Here is a 13,980-nt window from a genome sequence, read left to right on the forward strand (position 1 = left end):
GACTTCTTCTTATGTTTGTTGAATCATTTAGGTTTGTGTCTCAATTCTCTGATGTTTTCATTTAAAAACAAAAAGCAAAGAAGCAATAGAAATGCATGAATACGTGTGTGTGTGTGTGTGTGTGTCCACTAAAGGCCTTGTTGGCTGTAGATTCCATACGTTAGTTGTAGGAAGGAATAAAACCCTGACGGAGTCTTTAATCCAACAAGTTTGCATTGAGCCACATGATGTTTGTGATGCAGCAACATTTTGTTTGGGAAATTTCTTCGCTGCTTTTTGGGGTTTATTCGGAGACGGTTGGTCGTTAACGTTCCAAAAGCCGATCGATTGGTTCCTTGGATGATGACCTGTCGTCGTTGAAGATTTCACGCGATTCGGGTGAGAAGCTTTTGCGAAGAGGTGATAAAATACATAAATACCAACCATGAAATACATAAATAAATACATGCAGTCAAAGACATAACCTTCTCTGCCCAACTTTCATTGGTGAAGGTGATCAGTCCTCAGGCGTTACAGGAACGGATCAACATGAGGAGAAATCCTCCGTTGGTTCCTCCTGCTTGGCTTTAGCAGTGAAGCAGGTAGAAACATCCTGACTGGACTCCACTTTGTTCACTATATAACCTGAAACAAACACAAACATCCTCCATTATACAGAGTCGTGTGTGTGAGAGCTACTGTACGTTTTGGCTGAGTGAAGCTTTATGTAAAGGGAGAGCTTGCAGCCAACAAATACTCATTAATATGTTTACGCCTCATCCAAGGACAACGGCTGCAGCCCGAAGTGTGTTTGGGTTCTTAGTCCAAACAACCAGATCAATACGGTCCGCCATGTTCTTGTAAAGACGCTTGTGGTTGCCAGTTTTAATAGCAGTGGGGTTGTTATTGTCCTCACTCTTCAAATGATCCTGTTCTCATTAATATCCAGATTAATATCCAGATTGAACAGTGTTTAATCCAGCCACCTCTGAACGCCATCCATCCGTCCGTCCATCCATCCATCAGTTAGGCAGGTGCTCTCTCAGTACATGTTTCTACATTTCTACTCAGTGTTTGTACGAATAATAATAATAATAATAATAATAATAATAATAATAATAATAATAATAATATTACCAATTGCAGATCAGCTCATATGTGAAGACACTCAAGCTGGAAGCAGAGACAGAAGTGCAGTAACACCATATTGAAAAGAAGAAATCTAATACTGAGACTATAGTGAATTAGGAAAGAACGTTTAAAAAAGAAATCACAACCCTTTCACCAACCTTTGCTTGGCCTCCTTTGATTACTTCTTCACTTAACGTCCCATCGGCTGGCCGCACAGTCTGATGTTTAATTTTAGATAAGGAGCAGTAATTGTACCGTATCGCACACGCCTTCACTATCAGCAGGAATCTCAACCTGCACCACAGAGTGTGATCCAGGTAGCGTCGCTCCCCGTGCCCCTGGTATTTAATGACATTTTGTCGAGGGAGAAACAACGAATCCATCAGCGAGTGTCTCAGAGGCTTCTGTCACTCTTCAACGGGGCTTTGTCATAAAATCAGGCCGCTGGTTTCCAGAGAAACAACGAAACACGTTTACATTATAAAAGCTTATCTGGACATTCTGGTTCTTATGACAGCAGCACCTTTTAGGTGAAATCACCGGTTTCATTGGCCTCAGTAATGTAGGAGACGGGGGACGGAAAGAAAACAAACCAGCACAAAATGCGAATGCATTTCCTTTATTCTGCAAATTCTCTCCTCTAAACACAGTCAATCCCAGTCCGGCTCTCACACCATTATGATTCACAGAGGCCAAGCATGAAATGAGTTTCTTTTCTGACAGAACACATCTTGACTGACGGCTCAACAAATGAGAAATCATTTACTGTGAACGCAGCGCCTGCCGGCTTCTGGCAGAAAATGTTGCCTATCTCTGAGACGAGCGACCGTGTGTGTGTGTGTGTGTGTGTGTGTGTGTGTGTGTGTGTGTGTGTGTGTGTGTGTGTGTGAGATGACTTAATGGGCAAAGGGACCATATATTCAACTTACCCATATCTTGGAAGCTAAAGGAAATAATAGACTATTAGAATAATCATTTATGCAAATGATTAAGATTCATAGTTCGATTGTATTTCCTATAAAAGTCTTTGACCCCTTTGGATTTCTAAATCGCTGCTCAGGCCCTTCATTTATGCATTTATCTTTAAAATATGAAAACGTGTAAAACTGTGCTTGAACAGCAATATTAAACACAAAACTACAGTAAGTGAAAGAGTGTTTCAGAACGTAGGTTCAATATAAATGTACTAAGTCCTCTTTTGTGTCATTTTTAATTAAAAAAATATAGAAAATGTTTATATTATAGAGTCGTCATATAAGCAAATATTTAGCTGAAACTTCAGCCCATCGGAGGAATTTCAAAACTCAAAATGATGAAATATGTGTAATTCTGGTCAGTTTTACACAAAGTTTAGGTATAACAGGGTCTATCTTCATACTGTTAAAGTCTTCCAGCATGGATTTTATTCTAACAGCACGTGAGGGTTAAAGTTTCCAACTTACCCACATTTCAGAGAGTGTCTTGTAAAGATGAACATTGATTAAGGCCAAGGATATACAATAAGGACTGGTTGTGTTCAAGTGCTTTTAAAAGTAAAGTAATGTCAGGGCTGAACACAAAACTAAGAGACAATCCAGGAATAAATCACAATGTAGTACTTGTGGTTTTAAGAGTTTTTCCAATATCTTCTGTTTGTTTGAATAAAAACCTTTTTTTTGTTTTCTTTAACCAAAATTTCTTCTTGATATAAAATATGGATTCACTGATTTAAGAATCGGTTGTATTTAGTTGCTTTATTTCTGCGGAGCGATTAGAACTGTGTACGTGACCCAAAGGAACCTCTGCTTGTGAAATACTGAACGTTGGAGGCATTTCATAGTTCCAGTAGCCTGGAGCTTTTGGTGCAGCTCTTCTCCCATTGTGAAGGAAACAATAAGAAAGATATTACTTTCAGCTTGTTGTCCTACAGAAGTAAACACGATGGTCTCTGAAGGCGACGCTCATGGTGTCATGCTGGACGTCTCCAGCGTTTGTGACGGCCGGCAGATAATAACTGGGATGAAGGTCACACATTAATAAAGAAAACAAAAACTGGGATGATCGGTCTTAACGTAGAACAGGGTTGGTGGTTTTTAAATTAACTTAAATATTTATCATGTGAAACTTTAGGAAACAAAATTGCTGATAATAAAATAAAAGCATTAAATTTGAATACATGAGTCAGAAAAGTGCTGTGCTGTCCTCCTCTAATCAGTGTTAGATCAAACCGTTCCTTTTCTATAGTTTCTACATACAAATGTTACAGATCAAGAACAAACATATAAACTATTACCACATCCTATCATTTCATCTACTTTTAATTAAACTTAATTTCAATTAAACAACATAAAATGACCATAAGGTTCTTTTATCCTCGGCCTATGCTCAGATATCATCTACAGACAGTGGTTGGAACCATTTGAGTGTTATTCAATCTATTGAAGATTCTTTTACTGAAATAAAAAAAATGCCGCAGATTATTGTGAAAAAGTAAAACTGCTGCATTGAGACACAGAAGCTATTTTAAAACAAACTCTGGCTCAAGGGAGACAGAGCAACTGCAGCTGAAGCCAGGTGTAGTGCTGCCATCTAGTGTTTAAATGTGGTTACTGAGGACATGGACAATATTAGATGTCTACACACGTTTTGATAATTTAAAAAGAAAATCTATATGCGAGGTGTCAAACTCATTTAAGTTAAATGTACTCACGTACAAACAAAACAAACACATAAATAAATGTTGAACTTCATTAATAACCAATGTCCGATGCTTTAAAGGCATCTTGGAACTGTTTTTGGTGGTGGTTCATGTGTAGATATATTAAAATATTGTTTTTAGTAACACTGCTTGTTAGTGTGAATACAACAGCTTAACTATTTGCCGCGACACCGATCATAACTAAACTATTTAGCAAACTTGTGACTCTTTGTTATGAAGAAAACCTGCTTAGACGCAGGATTAAAATTAAAAAGAAATCAGAAAAATCTGTTTATAAGTACAAAGAGCTGAAAAATACACCTATGAAGAACAAATACTGTAAATAAGAATGAAAGGTTCCTAATGTAAAATTATCAACATGACATTAGTAATGATTTGTTTAGTACAATATTTATCAAAGACGAATTCAAACATAGTCCACATAATATAAATGTCAAAACCAAAAGTAAACTTTGCTTGATTTATACAAACAGTAAAAACTTTATCTTGGCTTAAACACTACACAGAGTTGTCCAGCAGGGGGCGGCAGCGTATTGTCATTGATATTGATCAAAGTAAAATTGTCATCATTAACCGTATAAACCAGTGAAAGGAGAACAAATAAAAGGTGTTTTTTCCCCATTCCAGTGACTTTGTGTTCTAATTATTCATCATTTCTTGAACGATGAACATGAAACACGGTGCAAAACCCCAATGACCCTCTGATGTTTGATCTCCACGTTGTGATCGCTTCATTCTTGAGCGAACATGAACACTGGAGCCTCCTTTGGGGGAAACGAAAAAACTCTCACATCTGAAGAAGATGTAATCAACCAGAACATTACAACCACTCCCAAGCAGAGGATCAGTCGGGTGAGAGCATCTTTAAAGCTGCAGCTCACGAGGTTTATTCCGCCTGCAAAGATCATCGTCTCAGGATGGAAAGGCGATGGAAACAAAGCGACGGGCTCATGGACGACAAACCACTGTCGCTCAAACTGCAGCGGAAATGAAAGTCTGGTTCGGTTAAAGATAGATCAGGAAAAAAACTCACATTGACATTAGTTTAAATATGAAAATACTTTCAGAATCAGGGAAACAATTGAGAAATGGTGATTGATCGCCCCTCGAATGATGATTCTATATTCAGCTGCTCCTTTATACATTTAGACTCTGTTAGTTTAGGATAAGACCTTCCTGCAGCAAACAGGAATCTGTCCATCAGTCAGCTTTAAGGAGGTTTATTAAAATGCCATGACTGTTAAAGAAAGTTCCTTTAAGCACTCCTGGAGTAGCAGAATACTGGGAATAGGACATTCTGTGTAACTTATGTTCACAATGTTTGCTTGCATGATTTTAACAGTCTTACGGGTTAATCTGTGACTCCCATCCCAGCTGTCAGGCATGAAAAACATCCAGGGAATTAATAAATCTTATTAGAGCTTTTGTGTGAAAGAAAAGAAAACCAAGATGCTACCAGGCTAAATCCAGCAGCACAAAGAGCGAAATATAAAAGAGGCCTGCAGGCAGCGGAGACTCACATGGTATTTATTACTTTTCAGATTTACAAGTTATTTCACACTTCTTTTAAAAAAGGCTAACAACTCTGCGGCGTTACAATTATCAGCACAGATGAATGAGAGCGACTACATTTGTCGCCCGGATCGGGGCTCCTGTCAGACGCTCCTGTCAGACGCTCGGCCTGCGGCCGGGTGGCATCCAGGAACTAAAACTGTTCCCCCTTCACACCTGACATGAACATGTGATCTGGCTCCAGATCGTTTGGTTGGCGAAGGACGCGTTTTGGGACAAAGCTTTGGGTTCACAAGGCCACATTTAGAGAAAGTCATGCTTCAGCTGTGATCGGGTCCAGAGGAATGGAGTCTGGCCACATTGTTAAAGAAAAACCAAAAGAACTTTGCTTCATGATGCTGTGACTGAGCACGTCTTTTCTTTGAAAAATCAGGCACCAAACTAACTGGATCGCAACTTCTTTTTTTCCCGTCTAACTTTGTAAATGCAATAATCAGATGTAATGATCCAGAAAACTGATCACATGTTCATAACAACGGCATCAAAAGGCCGAGGACTGAATCCCACTCGCTCGCTATTTGCCCTTTCAGCATCAATATTAGTTGTTTGTTTCTTCCACAAAAAGGTGTAACGGGAGGAGGACAGGAGTACAAAACGCGTTTGTGTGCATATAGAAACACACAGTGTGCTGTGAATACTGTACACACGTACACACACGGGACTTTACACACACACACACACACACGCTCAAACACACGGGGCAGACAGCGAACAACCTTCAGCGTCACGCTTCAAAATAGTTCATTTAAAAGTTCTCGATCAATGTTAAGACGGAGGCTGAAGATACACACACACACACACACACACACACACACACACACACACACACACACACACACACACACACACACACACACACACACACACACACACACACACACACACACACACACACACACACACACACACACACACACACACACACACACACACACACACACACACACACACACACACACACACACACACACACACACACACACACACACACACACACACAAAGACAGAAGTCCTGAGGGATCTTGGAAATTCCCTCTAGCTTATGATTCTTTTAAAAAAAGTTCCTGTAATCAAAGAGGATCCAGATAATCTCATCTCTAATCTCAGTTTAAGTGCAGGAGTGGTGAGTGGCTCTGCCCTCTCCTGCCTCTCTGGGTTTTTCTTTAAGCTACTTGCTGTCCTTACAATGATGTTCTGGGCTCGTTCACTAAGTTCGTGGTGTTGTACTTGCTAATTGCCGCCGCCGCCGCCGCCGCAGCACTGGCTGCTGCGACCCTGGGGGCTGGCCTCTTGTAGATCCACTCCCGTCCTCGTCCGGCCGCCCTGTCCAGCGCCGCCCTGAGGCTCGTTCTTCGGTAGCTTTTTCGCTACGGAGACAAAAGAACAGGAAGAAAGTTTTCATTGGACGGATTCAAACATTTCAGGCTGATTATTGCAAAGAACAAATTCTATTGTAGGACAGTAAGATTCCCTGGTGGGAAAGAAATCTTCTGCAAGAAATTGTGAGTTAATTTGACTTTCCGTCAGATTTATGGATTATCAGTATTAGAGATTTAATTGGTTGATGATAGTTATTTTGCACTAATAAAAAGCAGCTACGGTGTTTTTCAGATGTCCTTGTGTGACGTATCCAGTGGAAGATGCTGCCAACTCCTTTCATGCTGCAACTCCAGTAAATAAACTCCAGCTCAATAAGTTTCCCGTTTTCTATAACTCTGTGTTTACATATTTAGGTCGAAGCGTCACCCCAGCAATAAAAAATTAAAATGTAATCGGCCAATATATTGGTTACTGGAATTTTTTATTCACCATTAACTGAATCGCCCTCATAAAGCCCACATTGGTTTGGCCCTAATCCATTGTCTAATAGAGACATTGAGTTTCAATAGTGGAAATAAATTCTAATGAGGGAACAGTTCTCAAGTGTTTGATGTATTTTAAGGGTTAAATTTGATACAATTTGTAATTTTATTACAAATAAAAAATGTAGAATCTCTCTACAAAACAGATTACAGCTGCTTCAGTGTGCCGAGGGAAAATGTAGAGTGGCAACAACAGTTGGTCTCAACTTTGCCCGTTTTGATTTAGTTTCACTTTAATTTTAAACAGAAAATATGTCGATGTGTTTCAGCTGTATCGACTCACCAGCAGAATATTGACATCAAAAGATAGAGCCTGTAATATTTTTAATGCAGACATCAGTGATGTACTCGGGGGGGGTAATGATCTCAAAGCCAGAAGGCAAAGCAGTAGTTCTGAACTTTCAACTGTCTTGTAATGAAAGAAGAGGCAGACTGAATAGTGAAAACAATCACTGCCACAACCGACCAAATGAAACTGAACTAGACACGAAGTAACTGACCGTGATTTTTAAGTTTCTTTACAAATGTTTCCTGTCAACCATTCAAACAGTGCTGCTGTGCTCAGCTCAGCTCAGCTCAGCTCAGCTCAGCTCAGCTCAGCTCATTTTCACTCAATGAAGCTTGTGTGTTTTCAATTTGGTTGCAGAAATGAGAAAATGACCACAAGCGTCTGTGAAAGCAGCTCAGAAGTGAGCGTGACCAACAGATACGTACCAATGGCCATGAAGATTTCATTGACGTTCATGGCCGTCTTGGCTGAGGTCTCCATGAAGAGCAGACTGTTCTCGTCAGCATATACTTGTGCCTCCTGAAAACATCAATTTACAAGGATGTTGATCTTCTGTACAGTTCTATAACAAAACTCATTCAGGACGACTTGAGTCTTATTTAAGTATCTTTATACCTGCAGGTCTACAGCTCTCTTGTTTGCGATGTCGGCCTTGTTTCCAGCCAAAGCGATCACGATGTTGGGACTGGCTTGTCTTTGGAGCTCCTTCACCCAGTTCTTCGCACGAGTAAAAGTGTCCTGACGAACAGAAACAGATTTACTTTACAAAATGCTCATGACACAATCAACGAACACTCAAATATCTGAACGCCTATAAATCTAATTTTAGATTACACTGATTTAATACAACAGCTGAAGGTGAGTAAACACAACACAAACTGATAAAACTCACTTTACATGAGACGTTTTAAACATCAGAGTACTTTCTGCAGTAAAGTCAGCAAATAATTTGACTAAAGAAATTCATGAAGCTCATTTTGAGATTTCTAACATGGTTTGTGTGTAAAACATACTGTGTTGGTGATGTCGTAGACCACGATGGCCGCCTGAGCACCTCTGTAGTACATCGGCGCCAGGCTGTGGTAGCGCTCCTGACCCGCCGTGTCCCAAATCTCAAACTTCACAGTGGTGTCGTCCAGACAGACCGTCTGAGTGAGGAAGGCGGCTGAACGTGGAAAGGGCAAAGTACATCAATGGACTGATAGTCATGCTTTCATTTTACTGGGACTGATCTCACTGGCAAAGAGATTGGCTTTAAATCACTTCAGATAAGCTCGTATACCGTATATACCATATACACCATATACACCATCCTGTAATTCCCAACAATACAAAATAAAACATTCTTTAAATTCCTGTGCTTTTTAGAGCAGAGAGAAAACAAAACTTGTACTGGGCTGAATGTTTATATGATAACAACATGTTAGTCTATAATAATAAATTGAAAAGCAACATAAAGTAAATATCATAAAGTTCTACAGCCTTTTTAAGTGGTTGGATTATCCCAGGACTTCAATTAGAGACTGTATTAATCATTTACAAAAGGGAAAATTAAATTGTTGACACTTTAGTGTAATGTTGTTGTTCCAAGTAAACCTGAATTAAATGGGAATCTTTTGCATTTGAGCGACAATCAAATCTGCTCATCAGATGTCAGTCTTGTGTCAAAGTGTCAAACACTGAACTTTTGTAAATTTGATTTTTGGGACGATTAAAGCACGAAAAACATTTTTTTTTTTTACCAACCGGTTGAGTATTGTATCAGCACTAGTATTATTAAATTAATTGCACTTACATGCACTCAACAACATATTCTAATAACGGAGACTCCCAAAAATATGACTTTTCAAAAGAAATCAGTCATTTTCCAGAGGACAAACACATTACCTCCGATGGTGCTCTCCTGGAATTCATGAAACTGGCCTTTAACAAAGCGTAGCACTAAGCTGGACTTGCCCACCGCAGACTCCCCCAGCAGCACCAGCTTGAACTGGCAGATTTTGTTTGCTGCCGCGCCGCCGTTTGGCCTGCTCGCTCCTCCACTGCGCCCAGCCATAGCCTGACAGAGACTGTATCGGCGAGGCGGTCTCAAACTGCAGGTCGGCGAGGTGTAAAACTGGGAGCGCAGAGGCACTGAGGGTGAACAGGATCACACTTCGGGTGGTGAACGGCAGATGGGAAGAGCGGTGGTGGTGTGACACGGCTTAACCTTGAAGAATAAAAACACAGGTAGTAAGCGGACCAAGTTATGAGGAAGGGCTGTTACAGCAGTTTTAATCCTTGATACAGTACTTCTGCTTATATGTCCTTAATCATGAGCAAAAGAAAAAACAAAAAGATGCAAGTACTTGATTAGGTCATTATTTTTTTATTTGAACTGCCCAATCTAGATCTGCAATATAGCTTCCATCTCTGTCGACACACCAACAACCATAAAGCTCCATATTAAATACATATTTATTCTGCAAATTACTAGCAACAACATACACATGAAGCAAGTTGTCATGTAAACAATGCCGTTAGACTTTTAACTAAAGTATATCTTAGGGCCTTTTAAATTAACATATATTTGTCAGAGCAAAATTAAACATTGAATTATATCAAAATACAAAAGAAGAGTAGAACACTTTAAAGTATTAAGGCAGCTGCGTCCCATATAGTGTTGAAAATACCTTGTATAATAAGTTTAATTACTAATACTGTGACCATATTATATGAATATTTACATACGACAAGCAAGAGAAACCACTTTTGATAATTTAACGGTTGTGCTTTACTAACAGTCGGTATATCAACACTGATGGAGCCACAAGAACTGTAAACTAACATCTGGCTGCATAACGGAGGAAACATATTGTTGTTAAGCCGTACAAGCTTCGAGCTGTCAACTTCACACCCTGATCAACAAAGTCCAAAGATGTAATTTCTAACTAAACGTGAGAACAATGCACTTAAATAAAAGTGATGAGAGAACAGGCTGGACCTGTGAGTTAGCGCCGAGGCTAACGCCCGTCTGGAATAACGCTGGGATGAGTTAGCAACGCTAACGTCGGCTGACATCACGTCTCACTCAAAAGAAGAAAAAAAAGACAAGTAAGAACACGTCAGGCTTCTTACCAGTAACGAAAGACGCTGAGTTGGCGCAACGCTATCCCGTAGCGGCGTGGCTTTCGCCCTTTCTCCCCCAAAATATATGTTTCAGGTTCACAAAATTATACACTTCCGCCTTGTGTAACCAAAATACTTCCTGAATACGTCAGTCAGGTGACGCAGACTCACGTCCAATCAAATGGGACGTTAGGTGACGTCACATTTCTTTATTTCTTTATTTTGTATTTATTTTGTATTTATTTTGTATCTATTTTGTCTTTATTATTTATTTATTTATTTATTTATGTATTTATTTATTTATTTGTTTATTTGTCATTAAGATGGATCTCTCCGTTTACAAAAAAGTTCAAATATCAAAACGCGATCAAGTACCGTAAAAAGAAGGGAAAAAAGAACAAGAACAAAAAGAAAAAAAAAAGAAAAAGAAATTGAGTTTCAATTCTCAACATGATCCCATCCATCATTATCAATGTTCACAAAAGATTTTGAAAAAAACAAACCTTTCACAACATTTTCAGATTTCAGGATATCTGATATCTAACAGATATTTATGAATTGGCTTGTATGAATGGTGCTTTATTAATACCTTTACCTTGCCTTACATTCACAAAATCAATTTGGCATTTTGATCCCTTCTACAATCCATATGTTTTAAACAGAAGCAGGACCTAAGTTGATGTTCACGCCTCTCATATGTACAACAGCTTTAAACCCACAAAGTGAAATAAATTCCACTACTTTTCCTTTTAGGAAGCTCATTGACGCACAGCATCTTCCACATGGTGGTGCTGTGGGGCCATAACAGAAAGGAGTCACGCTCACAATAGATTTGATGACCTATTTATTTATTTATTTATTTATTTATTTGATATCTACTCTAAGAAAAACATACTCAAAAAGAAGGTAATCAACTGTAATTGACTCTACATTGTAGAAGCTTTGAAGGTAAAGTTCTTTGACAAAACAAGACATTCAGTAGAGATAGGGTGTTTCGGACGAGGATATTCAATTGCTGGAAAGAAGAATATCTTACATATTTGACCCTCTTTTGGGGGTGGCACATTAAAATATTAATTTAGAAAGTCGTCTCAACCAGTGGAAAAAAACACAACAATGATCTATCTCTGTTCCTGTTTGTGAAACCCCACTGGCTTTATAAAGAATATGATACTTGATTGGTTGACAATAAAAGTGGTCATAAAATAAGATTGTATTATGAGTTCACATTAGTTTTGGCCTGAGCTTTGCAGTTATTGCTTTTAGTGTTTTATAGAGATGTTTGTGAAATCACAAGAGAAGCAATCACAGTGAAAACAAAAGCAAGAGGGAGGCAAAAATACAACATTTAAAGAATTCCATGAGGATATTTATTCATCGGAGGATATGCGTTTATCTGTTGCAGAGATCGGTGCTGCAGCAAACAGCAGTCGACACGCCAGGCTGATTCATCATGAAGCAGTTTGCTGATGACATGCAACTCTTGAAGTAGCGAACAGCTGTGGAAAGACGGAACATATAGAGAAAACTCCTGTTTTCTTAGTTGACAGCAGGTCATCTCAGTACACTTTGCAAATACTTACTGGATCCAGCATAAATTATTACGGTGGCACAGACGTCACTTGAGCCATAGCAGGTCTCCACAGGATTCGAACATTGTTTTGTTCCCCCGCAGTTGCACTTTAAAGCTTCACCTGCACAAAAAAAACCCAACTTGTTCACCTCTCTAATCAAGTAAAACCTACAACTTTTTGTATGTTTTTTTTTTTTAACGTTTGAAAAGTAGTACGCTGCATAATTGCAGATTAACTCACTTTTGAGGACCACCACCACCAACACCAGAAGAAGCACCACAGTCTTCATGTTTCTTTTTCACTCAAAATCTCTTAAGGTGCAAATTTGTGAGAAAAACAAACATCATATTAAAAATACGTTTTCTTGATTTATCACATTAACACAGTAGTGCGTTAAGCCCACCTTTACACTGAGGAAGCAGCAGGACCTCTATACCCCCCCCCCCCCCCCCCCCCACCCCACACACACACACACACACACACACTCACCATGAGAAGGAAAGAAAAAGAACTTCTTACCTGATGACCAAGCTGTCCTACTTTAACTAATACCTTGGCTTTCCTTTTTATATTGTCCCATTGTGCAACAGTTCCAGCTGCATGCCCAGTGTATTATTAACTTTGATATAGTCATCTAGGGTGTTTCACACAGTGACTTATCAAGGCCCCACACGGATGCAAGGAAACTGCACGCTCACACAACTGACTCACTATTAGAAATGCACTGTAAGGTACATTTTTTAAAATAAACCAAGAATAACATTGCAGGTGCTGCAACAAGACTTTTTGAGGAGCATGATAATCCCTGTTCTTTAACCCTCAGATGTGTAAGCTGGTAATCCCATGAGTTTGTAAGGTTGTTTTCTTGCAATATCTTCAGAATGAAAAGTTATTCCATTTTACAGCTATTTAAAAAAAAAGTGTTATTGTTATCATGACATTTAATCTTTGTATTTGACAAAATCTGATTATTTTTTTGGGGGGGGGGGGGGCATTGTGTGTTTTCTGTTGTAAATACATGACGATGACCAGAGAGACCTGGGGGGAAACACACAAAATAACCTGAGCATCAGTGTGAACGATACTATATGTTCACTTATGTCACATAGAGAGTAAAAACTGCTGGATTCAAAGGCTAAACTGAGAAAAAACTACAACAAATACATCCAGTTTCTCAGAGGTTTTTGTCCCTCAAAAGAAGTTTTCATCAGCTTGTCTGCGTTTTCATTTTGACAGTAAAACAACACATTGCTTCTGTTTTCTTTGACTTGTGCAGTAATCAAATCATAACTGTCGTGATGTTGAATAACTGATTCAGTATTAGTTTGCCTTATTCTCCAGGAGCTTGGGTCATCATGCAGATACAATAACACAGCATCCCTCCACAGCACTGCTCTTTTCTCCTGAATCCATTCACTGCTTTTATAGACAGAGTGATCCCAGCTGCCTACGGGCAGAGGCAGAAGCATGTCTCCATCTGATGTACACCAAACCTCCCCATGCATACATACGTGGGCATGAGCACAAGTTCATCGCTGCTTGTGGCTTTAACTTTATTTTGCATCGCTTGGCCTGTGGTCACCTTGCATCTATTCTATGATCTGTAGTGTAGAGGATCTTTCTCTGTCTGCTTGTGCACTTCACTGAGGTTTTCTAACTCATTGTGATAAGCTTCTTGACGTGTCGTGAATGTATTAGTTTACAGTTGTTTCAGTAATTTACTATTTTAGCGCCTGTTTGCAGTATTTGTTGTGTAGTTTTATATTG

The 13,980-nt window shown here is 39.2% G+C and overlaps 1 protein-coding gene across 5 annotated transcripts; it reads right to left on the bottom strand.

Annotated features, from left to right (window-relative positions):
• Window positions 1–5,319: 5,319 nt before the first annotated feature.
• LOC308118462 (ras-related protein Rab-5C-like) lies at window positions 5,320–10,793 on the bottom strand. 5 transcript variants are annotated; one of them, XR_013935886.1, is made up of 7 exons: window positions 10,649–10,793; window positions 9,419–9,740; window positions 8,545–8,696; window positions 8,147–8,269; window positions 7,957–8,050; window positions 6,250–6,747; window positions 5,320–6,157 (listed from the first exon to the last, which is right to left on the bottom strand). XR_013935886.1 is itself a non-coding variant. In XM_080477889.1 (6 exons), the coding sequence occupies exons 2-6, from the start codon at window positions 9,585–9,587 to the stop codon at window positions 6,611–6,613; spliced, it is 675 nt and encodes a 224-aa protein (XP_080334015.1). In that variant the 5' UTR covers window positions 9,588–9,740; window positions 10,649–10,793; the 3' UTR covers window positions 5,320–6,610. The 5 variants fall into 5 exon arrangements, 1 of the variants encoding a protein (XP_080334015.1); XR_013935887.1 differs by having other exon boundaries at window positions 6,244–6,747; XR_013935888.1 differs by having other exon boundaries at window positions 6,240–6,747.
• Window positions 10,794–13,980: the final 3,187 nt, after the last annotated feature.

Source organism: Lipophrys pholis (genome assembly GCF_963383615.2).
Source record: "Lipophrys pholis genome assembly, chromosome: 1".
NCBI lineage: Eukaryota > Metazoa > Chordata > Actinopteri > Blenniiformes > Blenniidae > Lipophrys > Lipophrys pholis.

Bases quoted from the DNA above. Each gene is read 5' to 3' on its own strand.
- LOC308118462 (XM_080477889.1), bottom strand. From the start codon at position 9,587: ATGGCTGGGCGCAGTGGAGGAGCGAGCAGGCCAAACGGCGGCGCGGCA. The intron at 8,270-8,544 runs GTATGTTTTACA...TCTGTTCGTCAG, and splicing joins TCTACGACATCACCAACACA to GACACTTTTACTCGTGCGAA. The intron at 6,748-7,956 runs GTACGTATCTGT...TTGTCTCCGTAG, and splicing joins TGAAATCTTCATGGCCATTG to CGAAAAAGCTACCGAAGAAC.